This window comes from Narcine bancroftii, chromosome 3 (genome assembly GCF_036971445.1).
Source record: "Narcine bancroftii isolate sNarBan1 chromosome 3, sNarBan1.hap1, whole genome shotgun sequence".
Lineage (NCBI taxonomy): Eukaryota > Metazoa > Chordata > Chondrichthyes > Torpediniformes > Narcinidae > Narcine > Narcine bancroftii.
The window spans coordinates 278,644,372-278,670,428 of record NC_091471.1 but is presented as its reverse complement, the minus strand read 5'-3'; the positions used below and the strand labels follow the sequence as shown (position 1 = coordinate 278,670,428).

Below are 26,057 nucleotides of genomic sequence, written 5' to 3'. Positions count from 1 at the left end.
GATGGATTTGGCTCCATATGCCATCTTTACAGCCTGCTGCATTCCTGCAATTCAAATGACCAAACCAGGCTGTGATGCAATCAGTTAGTACACCTTCCAAAATGCACCTGTAGAAGTTTGATAGCGTATTCAACAACATGTTAATTTTTCATCAGACTTCTTGAGGCTTGGAGAGCCTTCTTCACAGTTGCCTTGGTGTGCTGGCTCCAGGGGAGATCTTCTAATATGTGGACTCCCAGGAACTTGAAGGGACTAACCCTCTCCACTCTCCTCTCATCAATGTGACCATTATGCGTGGTCACTTCTCTTCATCTTCCTAAAGTCCACAATAGAGCTTCTTGATCTTCTTGACATTGAGAAGCAAGAGTGTAGTTCTGGCACCACCCAACCAAATTTCAGTCTTCATCTTGTATTAGGACTTACCATTCCCTGTTATTCATCTAACAACAGTGGTGCCATCAGCAATTTATAGAAGTTTTCCAAACAAACTTGGCTACATAGTCATGAGTGTGAAGTAAATTTATAGAATCCATTCAGGTAGGTCCCAAAATGAAAGCAGGAGATTGTTTCTTGAGGTGTTCTGCCACATCAAAATACAGCAATGGTCAAATATAATCAAGAGCAACTGGAAGTAGTCTAAAGGGATCATTTTTATGTCTTTAAAACTACAGTACAGAGGAGTCACGTGATGGAGCAGTGGCCAGTCAGGGAATTCCAGCCCTCTCCGGAAAAGTTTAAAAAAAAACGCACAAAACACAAAGGTACAAGATTAAAATTTAAAACAAAGTAAAAATAAAGGTGAGAAGAAAATGGCAGCGAAGAGAGAAAAGTCGAAAACAACGGGAAGAAGAAAGAACGTCGGAAGAAGAAGGTGAAGGCCTTACCTGTCCGAGGAGGCCCGCCGCGGAGAGAGAAGCCCGCTCCCTCAGGTCAGTGGAAGTCCCGGGCTCGGGACTACAAAAATGGCTCGCAGAGCCGAGTAAAAGTGTGCAACTGCGCATGCACGACTCCTCGCGCATGCGCGATGCGCATGAAAAAAAACACACTGATGGGAGGGGGGAACAGCTGCGGAGTCGATCTCCACAGCTGAGAGAGACACCTGCAACACAGCAGCAGGTGCAGAACACAGAAAATAACGACAACAAGAAAGAAGAGGGTAAAAAGAAAACAAGGAAACAACAGATGGTCAACCCAGAGGAAGAAGAAGAAGAAGAACAGAAAGAAATGGAAGAAGAAGAGAAAGGCAAGACAATGGATATATCTTTTTGTAAAGAATATATGGAATCAGTGAAAGAATGGCAATTACAAGAATTTAATGAGATAAAAAGAAGAATTAAGAATGCAGAAGAAAAAATGAATAAAATAGAAATGGCCATATCAGAGATAGGAAAAAGAGTGGATAATTTGGAAAAGTGAGAAATAATCGTAGAAATGGAAGTAGAGGACTTAAAAGAGAAATTAGAAGAATCTAATAAAAAAGTTAAAGAGGCACATGAGCTGTTAGCTCAGAAGATAGATATAATGGAAAACTATAATAGAAGAAATAATATAAAGATAGTGGGCCTTAAGGAAGATGAAGAAGGCAAGAATATGAGAGAATTTATAAAAGATTGGATCCCTAGAGTCCTAGGAAGACCAGAATTACAGGAAGAAATGGAAATAGAGAGGGCACATAGAACATTAGCCCCGAAACCACAACCGCAGCAAAAACCAACATCCATTTTAGTAAAATTTTTAAGATATACAACAAGAGAAAATATATTGGAGAAAGCAATGAAGAAAATAAGAGAAGACAAAAAGCCACTGGAATACAAAGGTCAAAAAATTTTTTTCTATCCAGACATAAGTTTTGAACTCCTGAAGAAGAGGAAGGAGTTCAATACAGCAAAAACGATCTTATGGAAAAAAGGATATAAATTTATGTTAAAGTACCCAGCGGTACTTAAAATAGTTATTCCAGGGCAACAAAACAGACTATTCTCAGATCCAGAGGAAGCACGAAAATTTGCAGAACAACTACAAAATAAGCAGAGAGATGAAGACATGTAATGAGAGTAAAAATGACCACGAACTATGTGTATGATATAGATGTGTATGTATATGTGTGTACACATGAATGTATCCGTATTTAGAGGAAAATATATAGAGTATAGATAAGAATTAATAAGGGAATGAAAGGGAATAGAGGGAATAAGGAGGGAACTAAAAAAGTGACCTTTGTTACATATGAAAATTGAAATCTTTTCCGGGGGGGGGCTGGGTGGGGAGGAGTTACGGTCACTGCAAAATCAGTTGACGTTTGCGAGTGAATTCGCAAATCAAAATGGAGAGGGGAGATGTGGTTGCCCGACAAGGGATAAAGGGCAACTCAGGAGGGGGAGGGGAGAATGGGGTTAAAGAAGTTTTAAATAGGAGAATAAGGAAAATGTTTGATGTTTTAGAAATGTTGTCTTATAAAGTGTTCAAAACAAGAAAGCAGAAATGGATAAGAAGGAAAGGTGATGATGGAGAAACGGAAAGGGAAGATAAACAAAGTATGAAATGGCTACGTTGAACTATATGACTTTAAATATTAACGGAATACATAACCAAATCAAAAGGAAGAAACTGCTAAATTTACTGAAAAAAGAAAAAATTGATATAGCATTTGTGCAAGAAACACATTTAACTGAATTGGAGCACAAGAAATTAAAGAGAGATTGGGTAGGACATGTAACAGCAGCGTCGTATAATTCAAAAGCAAGAGGAGTAGCTATATTAATCAGTAAAAATGTACCAATTAAAATAGAACAGGAAATAATAGATCCAGCAGGGAGATATGTAATGATAAAATGTCAGATATATTCGGAGTTTTGGAATCTACTCAATGTATATTCACCTAATGAAGAAGATCAAAAGTTTATGCAAGATTTTTTTTGAATATAGCAGATACGCAAAGGAACATATTAATAGGAGGGGATTTCAACCTTAATTTGGATTCAAATATGGATAAAACTGGGAAAAAAATTTACAGAAAGAACAAAGTAACCAAATTTATAATTAAATCGATGCAAGAAATGCAACTTTTGGATATATGGAGGAAACAACACCCAAAGGAAAAGGAATATTCATCTTATTCGGGTGGACATAAAACATACTCAAGAATAGACCTATTTCTGTTATCAGCTCGTATGCAAGATAGAGTAAGAAAAACAGAATATAAAGCTAGAATATTATCGAACCATTCATCCTTGATATTGACAATAGAGTTAGAGGACATCCCTCCAAGAATGTATAGATGGAGATTAAACTCCATGCTACTTAAAAGGCAGGATTTTAGAGAATTTATTGAAAAACAAATTAAAAGGAACTTTGAAATAAATACGGAATCAGTGAAAGATAAGTTTATATTATGGGATGCAATGAAAGCGTTCATTAGAGGGCAAATAATGAGTTATGTAACCAAGATGAAGAAGGTCTATAATCAGGAAATAGAGCAGTTGGAAAGGGAAATAGTAAATATAGAAAAAGAATTAGCAATGAAGGAAGATACAACTAAAAGAGAATTGGCAGATAAAAAAAATAAAATATGAAACACTACAAACATACAAGGTGGAGAACATAATGAAGACAAAACAGAAATATTATGAACTAGGAGAAAAAACACACAAAATTCTAGCATGGCAGCTTAAGACAGAACAAGCTAAGAAAATGCTATTGGCATCAAGGAAAAAAGACAAACAAATCACATATAATCCAACGGAGATCAATGAAAACTTTAGAAAATTCTATGAATATACCAAACTGAAAACGAAGGGAAAGAAGGCAAAATAGATGAATTTTTAACTAAAATTGAACTACCAAAATTACAAATAGAGGAACAAAATAAATTAACAGAACCATTTGAAATAGTAGAAATACAAGAGATAATAAAAAAAACTACCAAATAATAAAACACCAGGAGAGGATGGATTCCCAATAGAATTCTATAAAACATCTCTCTTTCTTTGGCTTGGCTTCGCGGACGAAGATTTATGGAGGGGGTAAAAAGTCCACGTCAGCTGCAGACTCGTTTGTGGCTGACAAGTCCGATGCGGGACAGGCAGACACGATTGCAGCGGTTGCAGGGGAAAATTGGTTGGTTGGGGTTGGGTGTTGGGTTTTTCCTCCTTTGCCTTTTGTCAGTGAGGTAGGCTCTGCGGTCTTCTTCAAAGGAGGTTGCTGCCCGCCAAACTGTGAGGCGCCAAGATGCACGGTTTGAGGCGATATCAGCCCACTGGCGGTGGTCAATGTGGCAGGCACCAAGAGATTTCTTTAGGCAGTCCTTGTACCTTTTCTTTGGTGCACCTCTGTCACGGTGGCCAGTGGAGAGCTCGCCATATAACACGATCTTGGGAAGGCGATGGTCCTCCATTCTGGAGACGTGACCCATCCAGCGCAGCTGGATCTTCAGCAGCGTGGACTCGATGCTGTCGACCTCTGCCATCTCGAGTACTTCGACGTTAGGGATGTAAGCGCTCCAATGGATGTTGAGGATGGAGCGGAGACAACGCTGGTGGAAGCGTTCTAGGAGCCGTAGGTGGTGCCGGTAGAGGACCCATGATTCGGAGCCGAACAGGAGTGTGGGTATGACAACGGCTCTGTATACGCTTATCTTTGTGAGGTTTTTCAGTTGGTTGTTTTTCCAGACTCTTTTGTGTAGTCTTCCAAAGGCGCTATTTGCCTTGGCGAGTCTGTTGTCTATCTCATTGTCGATCCTTGCATCTGATGAAATGGTGCAGCCGAGATAGGTAAACTGGTTGACCGTTTTGAGTTTTGTGTGCCCGATGGAGATGTGGGGGGGCTGGTAGTCATGGTGGGGAGCTGGCTGATGGAACCAAGGTATAAAACATCTAAAGATTTATTAATTCCTCCCCTCCTGGAAGTAATCAACCAGATTGATAAAACACAAAGCTTACCAGATTCATGTAAAACAGCAATAATTACAGTAATACCAAAGCAAGGGAAAGATCCACTCGCACCAGCGTCACATAGATCAATATCATTACTTAACACAGATTATAAGATAATAGCTAAACTATTAGCAAACAGATTAGCAGATAATGTACTTAAAATGGTAAATCTAGACCAAACTGGATTTAAAAAAAAGACGCACAACAGACAATATTTGTAAATTTATTAACTTAATTCATGCATTAGAAGGGAGTAAAGCGCCAAAGGTAGCAATTGCTTTAGACGCAGAGAAGGCCTTTGACAGAGTAGAATGGAATTATTTATTCAAAGTATTGCAAAAATTCAGTTTACCAGAGAAGTATATTAATTGGATTAAAGCATTATATAAGGGGCCATTGGCAAAAGTGACAGTAAATGGATATATATCAAAGCAATTTAACTTAAGTATATCAACAAGGCAGGGATGCCCACTATCACCCTTATTGTTCACGTTAGCTTTAGAACCACTAGCAGAATTGATAAGAACAGAAAATAATATAAAAGGGATAAAAATAAAAGACAAGGAATATAAAATCAGTTTATTTGGGGATGATGTTATACTATACTTAACAGAACCAGAACTATCAATAAAAGAATTATATAAAAAATTGAAGGAATATGGAGAAGTGTCGGGTTACAAGATTAACGTAAATAAAAGTGAAGCAATGCCAATGAATAATGCGAATTTCTCAAAATTTAAGAAGGAATCACCATTCAGATGGCAAATGCAAGCAATAAGATACCTAGGTATACAAATAAATAAAAATCTCGGACATCTATATAAACTCAATTATTATCCACTAATGAAAAAATTACAGGGCGATTTAGAACATTGGAAAGATTTACCATTAACACTAATAGGAAGGATAAACTGTATTAAAATGAACATTTTCCCAAGGATATTATACCTATTTCAGGCATTGCCAATACACTTGACAGAGAAATTCTTCAAGGAGTTAAAGAAAATAATAAGGAAATTTTTATGGAAAGGGGGGAAACCGAGGATAGCACTAGATAAATTAACAGAATGGTATGAACAAGGAGGTTTACAACTGCCAAACTTTAAAAATTATTATAGAGCCGCGCAATTAAGATACCTATCAGATTTTTACCAAACAAGGGAAAAGCCAGATTGGACTAGATTAGAACTAGATAAAATAGGGGAAAAGATACATGAACACATATTATATAAATGGGATGAAAAATTGGTACAACGTAGGAGTTCTCCAGTATTACATCATCTGCTCAATATTTGGAAGAAGATTGATGTAGAAAGGAATAAAACAAATTACCAATTACCAAAACTAATAATGACGCAAAATCAGTTACTCCCTTTTACAATAGATAACCTTTCCTTTAGAGAATGGGAGAAAAAAGGGATCAAAAGAATAGAAAATTGTTTTTCAGGAAATAGATTATTATCCTTTCAACAAATGAAAGATAAATACAATATAACTCAAGATACAGTGCTGGCATATTACCAATTGAGATCCTACTTGAAGGACAAATTAGGAAGCTGTCTGAGGTAACCAGAGGGAAGTAACTTTGAATATGTGGTTACAGATATAATGATAATCAAAAGATTTATAACAAATATGTATATTAAACTGCAAGAAAAGGAGAATGAGGAAATAAATGTTAAAACTAAACAAAAATGGGAACAAGATTTAAATATAAAGATAAAAAAGGAAGCATGGGAGAAGTTATGTTTTGGAACGATGAGAAATACAATAAATACGAGGTTACGTATGATACAATATAACTGGATATACAGGCTATACATTACACCTCAAAAGTTAAATAAATGGGACCCAACAGTATCTGACAGATGTTTTTGTTGTAAAAAAGAAATGAGAACAACAATTCGTGCAATCTGAACATGTGAGAAAGTAGAAAAATTTTGGGCAGATCTAAACCAGATATTAAATAAAATTACTGAAAACAATATACCAAAAAACCCAGAGATCTTCCTCCTAAGTAACATAAAAAACAAAGAATTTGGACTTGATTTGGATGGTGCACAAAAAAGATTTGTTAAGATAGCTCTAGCTGTAGCAAAAAAATGTATTATGTCAACCTGGAAATTGGAAGATAATTTGAGAATACAACAATGGTATATAGAAATGAATAAATGTATTCCATTATAAAAAATAACATATAGTTAAAGAAATAATATAGAAATATTTGAACAAATATGGGAGCCATACATGAAACACAATAGAGAAAACCTACCGGGGACATTTACCACCTAAATTAACGAAAGGAGAAGGAAATGAAAAGAATTGACTCAGTGGAACTTCTTGTTTATTTTTATTGAAATGACAACATTGTTTGACTGGCTTAATGTATCTTAGATTTTGTACTTTAGGTAGGGAGGTAGGGAGGGTGGGATGGGAGGAGGGGGGGGAAGAAAATGACACTGTATATATTTGAAAAGGAAAATGTATGTATCATGGTCAATGTGGTTTATGGTGTGAAAAATAAAAAATTTAAAAAAAACTATAGTACTGCATGTTGTGCTATGACCCATAACTTGGCTTGTCCGTTCAGAGTAACTGCTAGCAAATAAAGTTGAGCCATAATTCAAAGCCAATGTGTTCAGAGTATAGGGAAATCTATCGAGTACACATTTCTTTGCTCGCTGCCTGAAGGTGGCAAAAAAATTTGAATGTCAACTATCATTTAATGGACAGTATTTTAAGAAAGAGTTGTCAAATCCAATGCTTGGGTCACAAAAGAATGCTGTAAATCAGAGGTTTGGATTATAACTGTAGAACGGTGGTAAATCGTAGAATTAATAATTTGAAGAATTGCCTTATTTAAAAAAGACACACCATCGCTTGTGTTTTAATAATTTCTAGTCCAATTAATGTTTGATTGGGAAACAAAACTTAAAACCAAGCTAGAAAATAAAATATTTAAGATATTCATTTCATAACAGAAATTGAGAAAATTCAAACAATGTAAACCAGCAAAGAGTATTCTGTAACTAAATTCATATATGGAGATATTTTATTTTTTTTTTAAAAATCACAGGCAACACAAAATGTCTCCAACCAATCATTATAGATTTCTTCTCCAAAATATTCTACTCATATCAGGCTTTCTTTAATTTTTCCTCTTTAATACACAAATATCATTTTTACAAGGTATTGTACTTAGTTCTTACCCTTCTTCAGTTTCATTAATAATATCACAGATTTCCATATTCAGAGCCCAGTCCTCCGTCTGCAATGATCCATCTGTAGCTCGTTCTGTAATCAAGGAATAGCATCATGTCAGAACTGTACAAAACATTGCAACAAACAAATGGATCCCCCCTGTCAAAAATCTTGCCAATAAACGAATACTAAAGACTATTCATTTGAATGTTGCCTGTGAATAAAAAGTCATCTCCAAAGTGACATTCAAATGGACAAAACTGCTGCTTGAAGGTTAAAACTATAGAACAGTTAGCCCAACATTTGTCAAAAAACTAAAACCACTGGAATTAGTAGTTACGAATAACTTGACAAAATAGTTGGAAACAATATAGACTTTTAAAAAAATTATAATAAAAGCCAGGATATATTTCACAATATCTGTTTCTGCTTTTGCATAAGTGACTAAAGGTGATAGAGGAATCTTAATAATGTTAGCCATATGAACTTATGGAAAGAATTGGATAAAATGTTGCAAAAAAGTGCAAAATAAAGCAAGTTCCCAATTGGTTGAACAACAACAGGCATGTACTCCAAATTTATAGAATCCAACTAGCAGTGTCCACTGGATCTCACGGGGGGATGTAATTATTCATAAATGACCTGACCATTTACCTCCTTTTCACATAATTTATGTTTGCCATTATGGTAAATGGCAACATGAGCAGTCTATATAGAAGTAATGAAGTATAAAGAAATATTAATACATTGAGGAAACAAAATTATAATAAATGGAGCCAAATGTACAGTATTCTCATTTTATATGGACCTAAAAAAATGAAATAAAAATAATATTGGAAATATCAACAGCATTTGAAATCAGATTTTAAATTTGATATCCTTTGTTTGTATTAGATCTGACCAGTTCTGATTGTTTAAAAAAAGTCATTTTCCAAAATAAGACTAATTATTTCTCTTCCCACCTCATGCTGCCCAATCTGATGATCTAGCAACATTACCATCTCTCCATCACTTCCCCCCCCACCCCACATTTCTACCATCTCCAGATTATATCTCACTTCCAGCCAGTTTCTCTCCCTTATTAATCACATCTTTATTTTCAGTTTTTATTTATTTCCTTGCGACTATAACTACATCAGGCAGATAAACAAGAACTAATCAACCAGCATCACCATTCCTTGGTCTCCATCTTTTCTTTCCTTGTTTTTTCGACTACTCTCCCTTCTTTGCAACACATTTGATTTTTATTTCTCAGTTGTCCTGAGCTGTGTCCACTACCTTGTGGCTTTCTGCTCAGAGATATTGGCATCTCCATACAGACTGACAGAGTTGGTCAGCACACTTTCTACCACACATTTGTGGAAATTTGCCAGGGTTTCCAGTGTCACACCAAACTTTCACAAACTCCTGAGGCTTTTCAATATAATACAATGAGTCTAGTGAGGGTAAAGGCACAATAGTGCATCTTTCTCACAGTAATAAAAACTAGAGAAACGAAGATCACATTGTCATTAATAATATAGCAGTTGTTAATATACCATTACATGTAGCAATACCACAACATGCACATTAGTTCTGTGGATAATGCATGAGGCTTTCTGGGCTTTACTAAAAACATGGAGATCTATAAGTGCAAGCCATCTGGCAAGTCTATTAAACTACACAATAATAAATCTGTTGAGGTTCATTTGTCCTGCAGTCAACTAAGGGAGTGGTGGTTAATTTAAAAAAGTACATTCCAGAAAGATTTTAACCGCAACATATTTAAGAACAGAGGATTATGAGGGGATTGAATGTGCATTGAATGGAATTGGGATTGATTTTGCATTCTCTTTCTCACAACTTCAGAGAGCAAGGACATGATGGTACACTTTCAGGATCTCCAATAATCCTCTCTTAATTCAGAGCTAAACAGAAACAGGAACACCAAAGGACTTGAAGCAGAAGTAAGCATTTCACCTTTCATGCAAAATACAAAAGTTCTGGAGAAGCTCAGCAGGTCACACAGCATCTAAAGGGTGACCAACATTTCATGCCTGAGCCCTTCGTCAAGGTATGAGCAAAAGGTAGGCAGGTGACTGAATAAAAAAGTGGGGGAGGAGAGAAGAGGGCAGGCCAAAAGGCAAGAGGTCATAGGTGAATATGGATGGGAGGGCAGAAGAGAAAGGATTTGATTCCTTTACTGTCACAAGAACAGTTGTAATACAGAACTACACAAAATTGCTTTTAGTCTGCCATTAGGCAAAGATTTGTCATCAGCAGAAATTGCCCGGCCTCTCTTACTATCTAAAAAAAAAATTTCTTCCCCCCCCCCACCCCCCACCACCTTCTGTGGATTTGCCTCCTGCACCCTTACAGACTTCAGTAAAACCACCAGTAACCCGCTCCAGATCAAAGCGTCCAACACAATCAGGAAGCCTTCAGTGCCCTCTGCACCCTTTCGCATCCCGCTTCCAATACTTGCTACCTTTCAGGCAGTCTCAAAGCTGCAGTCCCTCCAGCCTGAGTGGATTCCCTGCCTCTCTCTAGTCATCAACAACACCAGATGGATTGCACATAGATCTCCATGTTTTTACCAAAGTCCAGAAGGCCTCATGCATTATCCACAGAACTAATGTACATGTTGTGGCATTACTGCATGTAATGGTATATTAACACCTGCTATATTATTATTATTGCTGGTGTCAGTGCTGCACAATTGCTCAGCAAAAAGAGGTGCAAAGTACTCCTTCTGTCCAATACGACAGATCATTCTAAGGGAAGGTGTAGTACCCGTTTAGCCTCCCAATCAGGGTCACATGAAGCCATGGATTGCAGATGGTGGATGGTTTTTACAAGCAGTTTCTACAAATTGGAATTTATGGCTGTAAAACTAAAAACACTGGGCAGATGAATCTATTGATCAATGGCCAGGGTTACCTGCCAGTATGGACACTGCATCTGAAGAAGGCAAAGGGAAACCACTTCAGTATTTTTCTCTTGTACAATCATGAACTCAACATTGACTATGGTCCCAGCTCAAAGATGGAATCTTCACCAAAGGAGAACAGAGGAAGCAACAATTCGAGGGTCAGAGTTCGCCCATGCTGAACGGCAAGGCACCTGAATGAATGAATATTATTGAAAATATGAACTCTTTTTCATCTGCCACAGTGCCCCACGGTCACCATCCTGTAGGGTCATCTTCTTTGCTTCTCCCTCTCAAATGGCAGGAGTGTTCTACCCATTTTCTGATGCCATTTTGGCCCAGACCCTACAGTTGGAGAATTGTAATAAACCACTGCTGGCTCCTTTAAGAGTTCTCTACAGAACTGTCAGTAGTTTGACTGGGGGATAGAACTCTGCAAAGGAGCAGACCATTTTTTTTCCCACCAGAAGGGAAAAGATGTGAGGTGAGGGGTAGCTCACTAAATGAAGGGGGTGGGAGCTGGAGGGAAAGGAGACAGAGGTATAGAGAAAGGGGCCTAACAGAAACTAGAGAAGTCAATGTTCATGCCATCTGATTGGAGTGTGCCCAGACACAAATTTTAGACTTTGTTCCTCTAATTTGCAGGTAGCCTCAGTTTGGCAGTGCATGAGGCCATCATCAGATATGTTGGTGCAGGAATGGAGTGTGGAATTAAAATAGTTGGCCACTAGAGGTCCTCATTATTGCAGCGAACAGAGCAAATTTTTTTTTCTTATAACACACCTACATTTTTCCCCTCACCAACATTTGGAGTCCCAAACTGTCCTTCCAAGTGAAGTAACAGTTCACTTGTAAATCTACAGGGCTCTTCTACTGCATCCAGTGCTCCTTCTACATTGGAGAGACTGGACACAGGCTGGGAGATTGTTTCATTGAGCACCTTTGCTCAATGGTACATAAACAACTTCTTCCCTTCTGCCATCAGATTTCTTCACTTTTTCTCTTCTCTTGCACTAATTTATTTTTAAAAATGTAATTTACAGCATTTTTGCATTTGTAATGCTGCCGAAAAACAACTAATTTTGTGACACATATCTTTCTTTTCTTCTTTTTTCTTCTTTGGCTTGGCTTCGCGGACGAAGATTTATGGAGGGGTATGTCCACATCTGCTGCAGGCTCGTTGGTGACTGACAAGTCCGATGCGGGACAGGCAGGCACGGTTGCAGCGGTTGCAAGGGAAAATTGGTTGGTTGGGGTTGGGTGTTGGGTTTTTCCTCCTTTGTCTTTTGTCAGTGAGGTGGGCTCTGCGGTCTTCTTCAAAGGAGGTTGCAGCCGGCCGAACTGTGAGGCGCCAAGATGCACGGTTGGAGGCGATATCAGCCCACTGGCGGTGGTCAATGTGGCAGGCACCAGGAGATTTCTTTAGGCTGTCCTTGTACCTCTTCTTTGGTGCACCTCTGACTCGGTGGCCAGTGGAGAGCTCACCATATAACATGATCTTGGGAAGGCGATGGTCCTCCATTCTGGAGACGTGACCTACCCAGCGCATGTAAATGATGATAAATTCTAATAAAGAAAGATTTTTAAAATTTGGTCCACTGCAATAACAGGGTCCATCCAGCAGCCAACCATTTCAATTCCACACCCCATTCCCACACCAACAAGTCTATCCATGGGCTCATGCACTTTTATTATCCAGGTGCCCGTCTGCTTTTTGCTCGAAACTTGACGAAGGGCTCAAGTCTGAAATGTTGGTTATCCTTTGGTTTCTAAAGATGTTGCGTACCCAGCCGAGTTTCTCCAGCACTTTTGTGTATTGAACTACAGTCACAATATCTATTTAATTTCACCTTTTATTCCTGCTCCACCATTTAATAAGATCAGAGGTAATATTTTACTTTAGCATCACTTGCCCATGCAAACTACTTATCCCTCGACTCCCTTTGTACCAAAAAAAATCTATCCACCCCAGTCATAAGTAAATTTTGCAATGGAGTTTCTACAACTCTGGATGAAGGAGAAGGTAAGGAAGGAAAAGAGGAGGACTGGGGCCAGTGAGGTAGGGGAAGGTGGGGTGCCCCTTATCTCTCTGGGCCCATTTCTCTTTCTCATCCTCCAACCTCCCTACCTGTTTGTTATCTACACCTTCCTTCCACCTATCAGAGCACTTTCTCAGTCCTCTGCGCAGTCGTTTCCCCACCCCACTACCCTTTGGCTCCTTTCTTCTCTCTCCCTCCCTGATCTCTGATCCCATGAGGATGCATTGGCATTTCAATTGTCAATAACTATCATTTTAGCTCCATTCCACTGTGCCCCTCTATGTGTTGCTTTCAGCAATATGCTGATGAAGCCCAATGCAAGCTTGAAGAACAGCAACTCATCTTTTGTCTGGGCATCTTGCAGCCTTCCAAATTCAATCATCATAACTGTACATTTCTGTTATAGACCATACATTTTATATTTAAACAGTTTTCAAACTCTCTACTATCACTTTCTAAAGTCCAAGCAATTTTCTACAGCACTGATTTGCTTTTCATTAATTTTACATGTTTTCTCACTCACTATCTTCCTTCATTACTTGTCAACTGAAGGCACCACAGATACATCAGCCTCTCACGATTAAAGATATTCCCTTTTTCTTCATCTATTCCTTCCCACTCTTTCTGTGGCTCAAAACTAACTGCTCTTCTTTCCTTCAGACCAACAAAGGGCTTTGACCTGAAACGTTAACTGCCTCACTTTCCACTGTTATTTGACCTGAATGTTTAGAACAATTTTTGCTTTTATTTTAGATTTCTAACATCTGCAGTTTTTTGATTTTTAATTGAATCGACAGTTCTCTTCATCATGTGTCAATGGATCAACAAAGCCGATTCTTCCTTTCCTTTCAAATTGATGTGATCAATTAAAATAGTAAAAAAATGTTTTAAAAATCACTTCAGGCTCAGTTCAATCAAATTCTTACCTTGGTTCTTAAACATCTCTATGCAACATTAAATGAAGTAATACAAATATACAATTGTTCAAAATGATACAAACAGAGAGGGTGGAGTTGGTGATCTGAGCATTAAATGGGCTCAAGGATGACACAGAACACAGTACAAGCTCTTTGGCTCATGATGTGCCAACTATGGACAAAGAGATGGAAGGTGGTGAGTTCAGGGAAGAGAGTGATGCCTGTCAATAACAAGTTTGCAGATGCTGGAAAACTGGAGCAAGAAAATGCTGCTGGAACTCAGTGGTCAGGTAGCATGCATGGAAAGCAATAGACGGTAAAGGTTCTGGGGTGAAAACTGTTCACGAGGAATGGCAAGTTGGTTGCTGGGGTGAGTGGGGAGGAACAATAGGCTGGCAGTTAAACATGGGTGGAAGGAAGGGAGAAGAAAGGAGCCAAGGGGTAATGGGAGGGGGGTGCTGCACAGAGGACTGAGAAAGTCCTCTGATAAGTGGAAGGAAGGTGTAGATAACAAACAGGTAGGGAGGTTGAAGGATGAGAAAGAGAAATGGGGCCAGAGAGATAAGGAGCACCCGACCTTCCCCTACCTCACTGGCCCCATTCCTCTTTTCCTTCCTTACCTTCCCCACCCTTTTCCAGCCTGCACCACCTTCCCTTCCTCCTATTAGAGGGCAACTTTCTCAGCCCTCTGTCCCTCCTGCACATCACCTCTACGCTCATTTCTTTCACCTTCCCCCACATATTCACCCGCTCCCACTTGTCTTCACCCATCACCTGCCTCCTGTGCTCTTCCCCACCCGACCCACTTTTTAAATTCTGGCATCTGCCAAGCTCTTGCTTTTCCCGATGAAGGGTTAACAATCTGAAAAGTCAAACATTTTACTGCCTGACCTGCTGAGTTTTGCAGGATGCTCATGTCAACCTATAGGTACACATTTTTGTTTAAGTTCAGAACTGAAGTACTTTTTTGGTCTTTATAGTTGGTGTCTAAAATTATCAAGCACTTTATATCTAAAAAAAATCTCAGATGTAATTTTATATTTGAGGTTTACGACTTCCTGGAACTATTAGTGGTCATGTCCCAAGAGCTTCCAACCACATTGTTTGAGCAGCAAGTGATCCAAGAAGAATTTCAAGTTAAAAGGCATGTAGTCTCTGCATCCCTCACAAAATACAAAACAAAATACAAATGGCAAATGATGTACTGGCTATAATGTAGGAACAAATTAGATTTTGTTGGCTGCACTCGCCTGAGTCACAAACAATGGATTTAAGCTTTTGCTAGGCTCACTGATAGAAAAATAGAGGTTCATCTGTGGAGACCATGAAAACATTAGCTTGAGTGCAGAGGTAATTGAGGTTTCTTGCCCAAAGGATGTTGGAAGACTGCTAACAGCAAATGAAACCAAAAGTAGCAAGTTTTATTCCCTTACATATATCATATAATTGTATTTTGTGGCATCATGTAACAATGGCATTGAATTATTGTGGTGTCATCATTTTCGGAAACACTCCAATAATGACAAGTATAAAAGAGAGATAGGGGCACTAGTGGCTTCTCCTCTAGTGTTAGCAGACTAAGGAGATAGTTTATAAACTTGCAGGGGAGAGGTGGTTCATTCTCTATTTAGCATCAGTAGCACGAGTAGACAGCTTTATGTTCCTAGGTATAAACATCTCCCCAGACCGGTCCTAGTCCACCCACATTAATGCAATGCCCAAAAATAAGCCCTAGTATAGTGGTTCTCAACCTTTTTCTTTCCACTCACATACCACTTTAAATATTCCCTGTGGCATCGATGCTCTGTGATGAGTAAGGGATTGCTTAAGGTGGGATGTGGGTAGAAAGAAAAAGGTTGAAAACCATCATTTTTAATTGTACCCAATTGACTCGTGATGTGCACAGTTTCACAACTCCAAAGGAAATGGGCCAATGACAATTTTTCTCAAGCAAAATATTTCAGTAACAATTGGGTCTAGAGCAGTGATTCTCAACCTTTTCTTCCCATTCACATACCACCTTAAGCAATCCCACTAATTACAGAGCACTGATGGGATAGGGATTACTTAAAGTGGTATGTGAGTGGAAAGAAAAAGGTTGAGATCCACTGAGGTAGATAATATTTAGTTTTCCTAGTGCCAAAATGTGACCTTGCAATAGTGAGTCCTTTTGTGGTGACAGAGCAGCCCATAGTTAGTGTAATAAGGGGAGGTTCAAGAGTCTGAGAGCTCTTAGAAATAAACTGTTCTTGAAAAAAGGTGCTGGTCTTTACAATCTGTACCTTTTATCTGAAGATAGCAGTGAGAAGAGGTTATGACCAGGGTGATAGGGGTCCTTTATGATGTTGCTGCCTTCTTTCGTCTTTCATGGATGGGAGGTCAGAGCCTGCAATGGACCTGACTACATTTGCTACTTCTGGAGCCATCTGCATTTTTGGGAATTCATATGACCAAACCAGGATGTGTTAGAACCAGTACACAGTACACCTGTAAAAGTTTGATTGAGTATTTGACAATATGCCAAATCTCCCAATACTCCGTAGAAAGTAGAGATCCCAACCAGGATGAGTAATTGAAAGGTGTTATGCTTTGCTCCTGATGCAATACAATCAAAAATACACCTCTTCCACTTTGAGCAATGAAAAACGAGAAACACGGGGAACGTTGCAATTTAAACGCCCCCCCCCCCCCCCCCGCCACGAGATTTTTAGCACATCCTTTAATCATTTAAAAAAAATCTATCTGGCAATCTCTTCCCATGACAGAGATTGGAATGGAGTTAAACAAGAACATCTGAAAAAGGTGGGATCGAGTAGAAGATCTACTGATCATTCAGCATCTATAAGAAGTAAAGAGTAACCAATGTTTTTGTCCCAGAGTCCTTCGTCAATACATGAGCAAAAAAAAAACTACTTTATCACCGTGCAGTTACCACTATTTATTCTGGAGATTGTGACCTCAGCAGAGAGCCCTCAGGGCAATACACCACAACACAAGTAATAGTCTCATCTATTGTAAAATCCTGCAGGTTAAAGAATCGATCCTGAAATGAAAGAGAGATTTGGGATGAGTTCCCCTAAAAGGTTCAGAGACCCCTGCACAGATTGAAGAAGACAATGACGTTTGCTTTTTTTGTGTAAGGAATCCAGTAAAGCACAGTTAGAAGATTGCCAAGGAGATCTCTGTAATGAGCATTACTAAATAATTCCAGATTACAAATACCTACAACTTTGAGAAGGCTGGAAAACTCAATGTGCATGTCTGTCCTAGAATGCTGAAGGAAAGTACACAAAATCTTCTCTGCTTGTGGATGGAACAAGTATGATCAGCCTATTCAGCAATATGTGAGGAGAATGGGAGATGTTGTAGCAGAGATGAAACAGAGTAGGTAATAACATCCACAACTAAGGAAGGCTAAGCCTAGCTGATTTAGATATTTCCCATCGAAGGTGAATAATTCAGTCTTTTTTGTTTTTTTTATATAAAAACTGAAGAAATGTTAATTAATCCTGATTGTTCCAGACACTCAATCACTTTTACAACCAATAACATTGATCATCATACAAAGATGAATTTGGGATACTTCATTGTTGTTGACATTATATGGGAAAGTTTTAAACCAGAAAAACAGATTGTAATGTGAATATTATTTAAGGAAGACAACATTCAATAGTGACTCATGATTGGCTGAATTCATTTTAAAAGTGTTGGGATCACTGAAGGAGCTATGTAAATTAATTGTACAGAAATTCTGATCATTATAATCTAACTCTGTTATTCTTCAATTCAAGGTCTCCTTGGCAGCCAACATCAATATCAAGCTGTGGGTCACTTGCAGAACAAATCATGTGACACTTGCAAAGAATCTTTTTTTAATGGATTGAAATGAGAAACTTATTTCACTCCTTGAAGAATCAAATTCCTCCAGTAGGACTATTCCATTTCTCCTATTCCCAAAGATTATTAAAAACAAATCATTTGTACGTGACCAAAATGCCAGTCTCATCAAAGTGCGCCAGAACAAAATATAAATTAATGACCACAGCAAGTGTTAAAAATTGAACACGGCCAGAAAAAAAACATGTTCATACAACAATCCTTAAATAGAGCAATGGGTCGAAAATCCAGCTGTCCCTCCACTTCTTGCTTTAGTTTGAATCCATTACAGACCATCAAGTAAATCTCTACCTACTCTTGGCACTGCAAGAAGTCCAATACAGCATTTTGCACTATGAAAAAAGCACATTAATGGCCGAGATCTTATTTGGCAACAGCATATTCTCCAACAACCTCAGCACTGCACAGTGTCGGTAGGCAAACCAAAATACATTGTTAGACTGCAGCAATCACTAGATCCTTATTTCCCACCCCCAGCAGCACAGAGCTCTTATTTAAAATATGCCAACTCTGATTGTATGCATTTCCTTGAATAACAGGTCAATCTGTTATTATCCACTATTTAGAAAATATTGCATTACCATACCCGAGGTCATTTAACAAGAATCCGAAAAAGAATTTGATGTATCGTTTAAACAAAATTTAAATGCCTCAAATTTTGTTCAAGGAAAAATAATATGGATGATGAGTTTGCATCTTGTATTAGGTGCTCCATTGATTTGAGATCTCCCAAAGTTAGTAGCACCTTTTGAGCAAAGAGCAGGCAGGTTAGCTTTTCTTAAAAAAAAGAATCGTTTCTTTATTTTGCAACCATCCAAAGCATTTGAACATGTCGTGTCATCCAACCGCGTCCAGGACAACACACGGCTCTCGTGATTTCTCAGCTCTGGAAGTGGATGCAGGACTAAACCCTACACATTTAGGATTTCTTTCTGGTCCACGTGCGGTTCACACAAATCAGGTCGGTCTGATTTGATTGACAGTCCAAGCGGGGATCGGGAGGGTCACTATCCCGCAGGGCCAATCTGCCACAGGACAATCTGAATGACTTTCACTTCTTAATCACTGCGATCGCGGCGATTAAAAAACATTATGAGAATCGTGTTCAACCGGGGTTGGGTTTATCCCATCTTGGAATGACGCGGCATAAATGTCACCAAACATTTTTTTTTGGTGGGGGGGGTGGAAGAAACCCTCATGGATGCGTCATTTTGTGGGAGATCATTATCCGATGCATGGCTTCACGACTTAAACAAAACTAAACGCAAAAAGAAATTGAAGTCAATTAAGAGCCAAAGAGATGATGCGACCCTCGCCTGATAAACAATTTAAACGTCCATTTCACTTCAGGCGCCGTGTCAAGGACAAGAGGAGGAGCACGACGGCTCGGTGTGAAACACTCACCCACACATTGTCCGACTGGAGTACTAAAGGGGTTCCCAATGAAGAACTCCATCTTGATGCTTTCCCCTCCCCTCCCCCCCCACGCCGCCCAGCATCTGACAGGCGCTCGCCTCAACCGAGCTTAAAGGGCCCAGCAGGTTTTCTCCCTCCCCGTCTTCTCATTGGCTTGTGTTACCCCGTGCCCCGCCTTCCACGCCCCATCTCCTGATTCTGATTGGGCACGATCTCTTTCAATCAAGGTTATCGTTCCAGGTTTCATCAGGGCCGGTAACGACTTCACCAGTTCAATCCGCGAATACGCTTCTTTAAAATAACTTAATTTTTAAAAAAAACAAAAGCACGAATTAAATGCCGTCGATAGCCGCATGATGATGACGGTAGTGCGGCTCTGCGAAGGAGGCGGGGCGAGTTGAGGTCATGTGACAATTCTCCTAGCAACCGTGTGAAGCCGCGCTCGGGCCCGAGCAGACCTGGTGCTGCCTCCAAACCTGTGAAGTGAGGAAAATAAACGAGGTATGGATTGATTGACTGAATATGTGCATTGTTTTTCAGGTAGGGGGTACGTGAAAGTTTGATTAAACATTTCCAATTACAACGACTGAACAGATCAAATCTGTGGGAAGCGCAGGCACGAGGGGCACTGATGCCCCAGCATCAGGATAAGCAACTTGTCGCATTGTTGGCTGGAGATGAATGTGATTTGTTTATCGTCACGTTGACCAAGACGGAGCTAAAGGTTCGTGCTCTGTTGTTGCTGAAGTGTGAAGAAAGACGAACATGCTTTCAGCGTGAAATCTTGATCAAAGGACGCCTATAATTAGCTTCAACTGCTGTCAGACATTTCACACATGAATGTTGTCAAATGACCCTGAGCCACATGAAATATTCAGGTATGTGTTTGACCACTGAGAGGAGTTATGAAGGCAAGGGTCACTTACAATACGTGAAATTCTTTAACTTTTGTCCACCGAAAGGCAGGCACACTTTGTCCAGGAACCTACAGCACCTGCTGTCCCAAAGCAGTCTCCCCCTCCAAGTACTGAGCCCTGCTCAGACAATCTCAGGCACACTCAGTGTTGTAGAAGCTGTCGAAGCTTGTAAGTGGAGGAATTGAGAGACAGAATTTCAAGGAACAGGGCCTGGGCTAATCAAAGGGCTGCACAATCCAGAACATGAAGGACAGAAATATGGGAGGTTTGAAAATTCAGTGGTGGTGCAGACAGTAACAAAGCAATGGAGGGAACTGAAAAGAATAAAAAATGTTAAATTGGCCACATTGCTAGACTTTTTTTTAAAATTCAGTGTAAACAAAGATGAGGAATTGTAAAAGAAATTAACGGTTTTCCCAGAAGGAATATAGAAAACCTCCCGGAAATGGTGGAAAAATAGAGCAAGAAGTGAACTGAAACAAATTAAAAGTTGGGGCTGGAGAAATCAAAAGAAGCTCCTCAACCGCCAGAACCTGATGACCTACAAACAGGAGCTATCACATGCACTCCTCTTCAACTTCCAAAATTCTGGAAGAGTTACTGACAGATTTTAAGGTAGCGAGCATAACTCCACTAGTTAAGAAGAGACAGAATAGGAATCAGGAGAATAGACGTGAATTTATGAGGTTGTAACTAGAAAAATGGACAAGCATGAAGTGGTTGATACAGAGTATTTATACTTTTAGAAAACCTTCAATAAGGTCCCACAAGAAATTCTCAGATTCAGATTTATTGTCAGAGTATATGCATGACATCACATACAACACTGAGATTATTTTTCCTGCAGGCAAGGCAGAATTACCACTAATGGTAGAGCAAAAAAAACTATACAATGTACACATGTAAACAAATAAATAAATGTAAACAACTGTGCAATACAGATTGAATTTTTAAAAAGTCAATAAGGGGCACAAGTAACAATCCTTAAATGAGTCCTTGATTGAGTTTGTCATTGAGAAGTCTGATGGGTAGAGGGATAGCAGCTTTTCCTGAACCTGGTGGTGCAAGTCCTGTGGCACTGTGGTGGTACACCACCAGCCTACTCCAGGGGGCAACCTCTATTCCTGCAGGGGTGTAAGGTGACTACCACACCTGGCCGGCTGTCAATCAGTCGGCCTGAATGGATCAAGCCATCGGGTGTCAATCACCCTTCGGGATATAAGCCTGCACTGGCCTCCTGAGGCCTCACTCAGAGTTACTACAGCCAATCTGGCTCTGTGGAAGTCTTTGTGGGTTAAAGCCTGTTGTACAGTCTTTACTTTTGTGTGTTTCTGATTCTGGCTAACAGCACACCACAATTTTCCATGGCAGCCATGGAAAAACTCCTGTGCGTAGGGAGCCTCGAAGTCAACCCATGCCACCCGGAAGCCCAGACACTTCGAGATCTGGCAGCATGCGGTCGAGGCACACGAGGGTGGCATCCTGGTCTCAGATTGGAAGAGATTGGTCCTACTAAACTGGGTCCCCACGCCTTCCAGGCAACCAAAGACTGCTCCACATACAAGAGCACAATGGACACTCGAGAACTTGTACAAGCCCCCCATGAATGCGGTCTACGCAAGGTACCTCCTCAACACCCAAGCCCAGCAACCCGGGGAGACGGCTGAGACTTACCTGGGACACTTGCAAGAGTTGGCCCGACTGTGTCTGGCTGAACCTGGCGTAGGCGCAGAGGAGGTTGAGAGGCTGATCTGGGACGACTTCATCTGAGGGCTAAGCTCGAGGGCCATTCGGCAGAAGCTGCTGGAAGACAACGTCTACGCCCTAACCAAGACTGTGGAAGTGGTCCAAACCCTGGAAGCAGCAGCCCTGCACTTCGAAGCCTTTGATTCCAGGTTCCCCCAGGCTCCCTCATGGCCCTCTCACACTGCAGCTGCAGCCCCAGACCGAGCTGGGGAGGAGAAGGTCACTGCAGCAGGCGCTCAGTGCCCCTGTAAGTACTGTGGGTCCAGGTGTGGGACAGATCGAAGATCACGCCAAAACTGCCCAGCTTGGAACCAGTATTGTTCCCGATGCGGCAAGAAAGTCCACTTTGCAAAAGTGTGTCTCTCAAAACCTGCCGGCAGCTCAGCGGCCCTCTATGACCTCTCCCACGGACCCCCCACGTGTGCATGCCGGGCGGCGCCATTGTCACCGCGACAACTTCTGCCTTCCCCGTCTTCGACCGTGCAACATCTGGCCCCGCCAGCGACTGTCGCAGCGTGTGCCCTGAACTCCTGCACCAGCCCCCACCCTCACCAGTGCCGCTCGCTGAGAACTACAGCGTCAGCACTTCCGGCACACGGCATGATGTCACTTCTGGCTGACGTAACAAAATCACTGCCACCGGCCGTAGTGACATCACTTCCCCGGCGCAACGGACATGGCTGGGGAAGGACACCAGCCACGTACCGCCACCATCTTGGGCCAGGCAGTGGCCGACACGGGGGGCCCCCGATGATGTTGAGAATGACATGGTCAACATGGGTGCCGTGGGCTGCCGCATGCCGCATCCAGCGACCGACGTCAATGTGGTCAACACGGGCGATGACCAGGCTGTCCTACTGATGCTCCCCACACCTCTGGATGCCATTGACTACCACACCCCACGACCGATGTCGACGTGGTCAACACGGGCGATGAACAGGCCCCCCGACTGACGCTCTCCATGTCTCCGGAAGCCATAAATCGCTGCGCACAGCCGGAGAGCAACAACGATAGCTCCGAGATGGTCCACACTGACCAGGGACATCCCCCACGACCTCGGGCACTCGATGATGGACATGCGAGTCAACGGGCAGGTAACGAAGTGCCTGTTCGACAGTGGCAGCACCGAGAGCTTCATTCACCCGAGCGTGGCCCACTCCCTGAGATTAACAGTCCACTCCACCACCTGCTCAATCACCCTCGCCGCCAAGGATAAGACTGTTGGTACCCTCGGGCGCTGCTCGGCCAATATAACTGTGGGAGGGGAGACTTAAACAAGGTTCAGGCTCTTGATCATGCCCAAACTCTGCGCCCCACTCCTCCTGGGCCTAGATTTCCAGTGCCACCTGCAGAGTGTCACCCTTGCCTTTGGGGGGCCCCAACCTCCAGTCACATTACACAGGACGCCAACCTACCAGCCCCGGCCAACCTGTGGCCTCTCCACACTGCGCATCACCCCATCAGTGTTCTTCCCACATCTTGTGCTGGGCTGCAAGCTGATCGCCACCAGAAGTAGGCGCTATTGCACTGCAGACAGAGACTTCATCAAGGCGGAGGTGCAGCGACTCCTGGCGGAAGGCGTCATAGTCCAGTAACAGTCCTTGGTGAGCCTAAGTCCTGGTGGTCAAAGGGGGAATTAAGCCGAGGATGGTCGTGGATTACAGCCAGACCATTAACTGGTACACCCAGCTGGATGCCTACCCCCTACCAAGGATCTCCGACATGGTCAACGAGATAGCTCGCTACCGGGTTTTCTCCACGATTGACCTGAAGGTTTTTTTTTCTTTGGCTTGGCTTCGCGGACGAAGATTTATGGAGGGGGAAAATGTCCACGTCAGCTGCAGGCTCATTTGTGGCTGACAAGTCCGATGCGGGACAGGCAGGCACGGTTGCAGCGGTTGCAAGGGAAAATTGGTTGGTTGGGGTTGGGTGTTGGGTTTTTCCTCCTTTGTCTTTTGTCAGTGAGATGGGCTCTGCGGTCTTCTTCAAAGGAGGTTGCTGCCCGCCGAACTGTGAGGCGCCAAGATGCACGGTTTGAGGCAAGATCAGCCCACTGGCGGTGGTCAATGTGGCAGGCACCAAAAGATTTCTTTAGGCAGTCCTTGTACCTCTTCTTTGGTGCACCTCTGTCACGGTGGCCAGTGGAGAGCTCGCCATATAACATGATCTTGGGAAGGCGATGGTCCTCCATTCTGGAGACGTGACCTACCCAGCGCAGTTGGATCTTCAGCAGCGTGGATTCGATACTGTTGGCCTCTGCCATTTCGAGTACTTCGATGTTAGATATGAAGTCGCTCCAATGAATGTTGAGGATGGAGCGGAGACAACGCTGGTGGAAGCGTTCTAGGAGCCGTAGGTGATGCCGGTAGAGGACCCATGATTCGGAGCCAAACAGGAGTGTGGGTATGACAACGGCTCTGTATACGCTTATCTTTGTGAGGTTTTTCAGTTGGTTGTTTTTCCAAAATCTTTTGTGTAGTCTTCCAAAGGCGCTATTTGCCTTGGCGAGTCTGTTGTCTATCTCGTTGTCGATCCTTGCATCTGATGAAATGGTGCAGCCGAGATAGGTAAACTGGTTGACCGTTTTGAGTTTTATGTGCCCGATGGAGATGTGGGGGGGCTGGTAGTCATGGTGGGGAGCTGGCTGATGGAGGACCTCAGTTTTCTTCAGGCTGACTTCCAGGCCAAACATTTTGGCAGTTTCTGCAAAACAGGACGTCAAGCGCTGAAGAGCTGGCTCTGAATGGGCAACTAAAGCGGCATCGTCTGCAAAGAGTAGTTCACGGACAAGTTGCTCTTGTGTCTTGGTGTGAGCTTGCTGGCACCTCAGATTGAAGAGACTGCCATCTGTGCGGTACCGGATGTAAACAGCGTCTTCATTCTTGAGGTCTTTCATGGCTTGGTTCAGCATCATGCTGAAGAAGATTGAAAAGAGGGTTGGTGCAAGAATGCAGCCTTGCTTCACGCCATTGTTAATGGAGGAGGGTTCAGAGAGCTCATTTCTGTATCTGACGCGACCTTGTTGGTTTTCGTGCAGTTGGATAACCATGTTGAAGAACTTTGGGGGGCATCCGATGCGCTCTAGTATTTGCCAAAGCCCTTTCCTGCTCATGGTGTCGAAGGTCGTGTATCACCAAATCCCCACCCACCCAAAAGGCCAACCCTACATCGCCTTTGAGGCGGACAGGCGCCTGTACCAGTTCCGCTGAGTTCCCTTTGGGGTCACGAACGGGGTCTCTGTTTTCCAGCGGGAGATGGATCGCATGGTAGACCGGCACAAGCTGAAGGCGACGTTCCCGTATCTGGATAACGTCACTATTTGCGGCTGTGACTAACAGGACCACAATGCTAACCTGAAAAAATTCCTCCAGATGGCCTGGGAGCTGAACCTCACTTACAACAAGGAAAAGTGTGTATTTAGCACCACCTGCCTCACCGTCTGGGGTACATCGTGGCCCATGGAGTCGTCGGCCCAGATCCGGAAAGGATGCGCCCATTAATGGAGTTACCCCTCCCCCCCCCCACGCTAAAGGCCCTCCGCAGATGCCTGGGCCTGTTCTCTTATTACTCGCAGTGGGTTCCCCGCTTCTCGGACAAGGTCCGCCCACTGGCCCAAGCTATAACTTTTCCCCTCCCACCCGAGGCGCAGGCAGCCTTCATCCGCATTAGGCAAGACATCGTGGACACCACGATGCAGGCTGTGGATGAGGACTCCCCCTTCCAGGAGTCCCCTTCCCCTCCCCCGAGGTGGCCCTCGCTGCTACCATCAACCAAGGGGCGCACCCCATCGCTTTCTTCTCCAGGACCCTCCATGGCTCCGAGCTAGGGCACTCCGCCATTGAAAAGGAGGCCCAGGCAATTGTGGAAGCAGTCTACCACTGGCGTCACTACCTGGCCGGCAGGAGATTCACCTTCCTCATGGACCAGTGGGCCGTGGCGTTCATGTTTAACACTACCTACAAGAGCAAGATCAAGAATGACAAGATCTTGCGCTGGAGAGTCGAGCTGGCCACCTACAGCTACGTCATCCAGTACTGCCCTGGGAAGTTTAACAACTCCCCTGATGCCCTCACACGCACCTGCGT

At 42.2% G+C, this 26,057-nt stretch overlaps 2 protein-coding genes across 11 annotated transcripts in view; one reads left to right on the top strand and one right to left on the bottom strand.

The window, feature by feature from the left end:
- LOC138758835 (TOM1-like protein 2) overlaps window positions 1-19,400 on the bottom strand; it is a 120,697-nt gene extending 101,297 nt beyond the window's left edge. For all 7 annotated transcript variants that reach the window (XM_069928268.1, XM_069928269.1, XM_069928271.1 and 4 more), the window contains exons 1-2: window positions 19,298-19,400; window positions 8,141-8,225 (exon numbers count right to left, since the gene is read on the bottom strand). In XM_069928268.1, the coding sequence (XP_069784369.1) occupies window positions 8,141-8,225; window positions 19,298-19,349 (137 nt within the window). In that variant the 5' untranslated portion in view covers window positions 19,350-19,400. The remainder of the gene's footprint in view (window positions 1-8,140; window positions 8,226-19,297) is intronic.
- Window positions 19,401-19,537: 137 nt separating this feature from the next.
- Window positions 19,538-26,057, top strand: part of drc3 (dynein regulatory complex subunit 3) — a 74,761-nt gene continuing 68,241 nt past the window's right edge. For 2 of the 4 annotated variants that reach the window (XM_069928280.1, XM_069928275.1), the window contains exon 1: window positions 19,538-19,810. The gene's annotated coding sequence lies outside the window, so the exon portion shown is untranslated. Of the gene's footprint in view, window positions 19,811-19,946; window positions 20,188-26,057 lie in introns of those variants that run through there. The other 2 variants (XM_069928279.1, XM_069928278.1) reach the window with 2 other exon arrangements.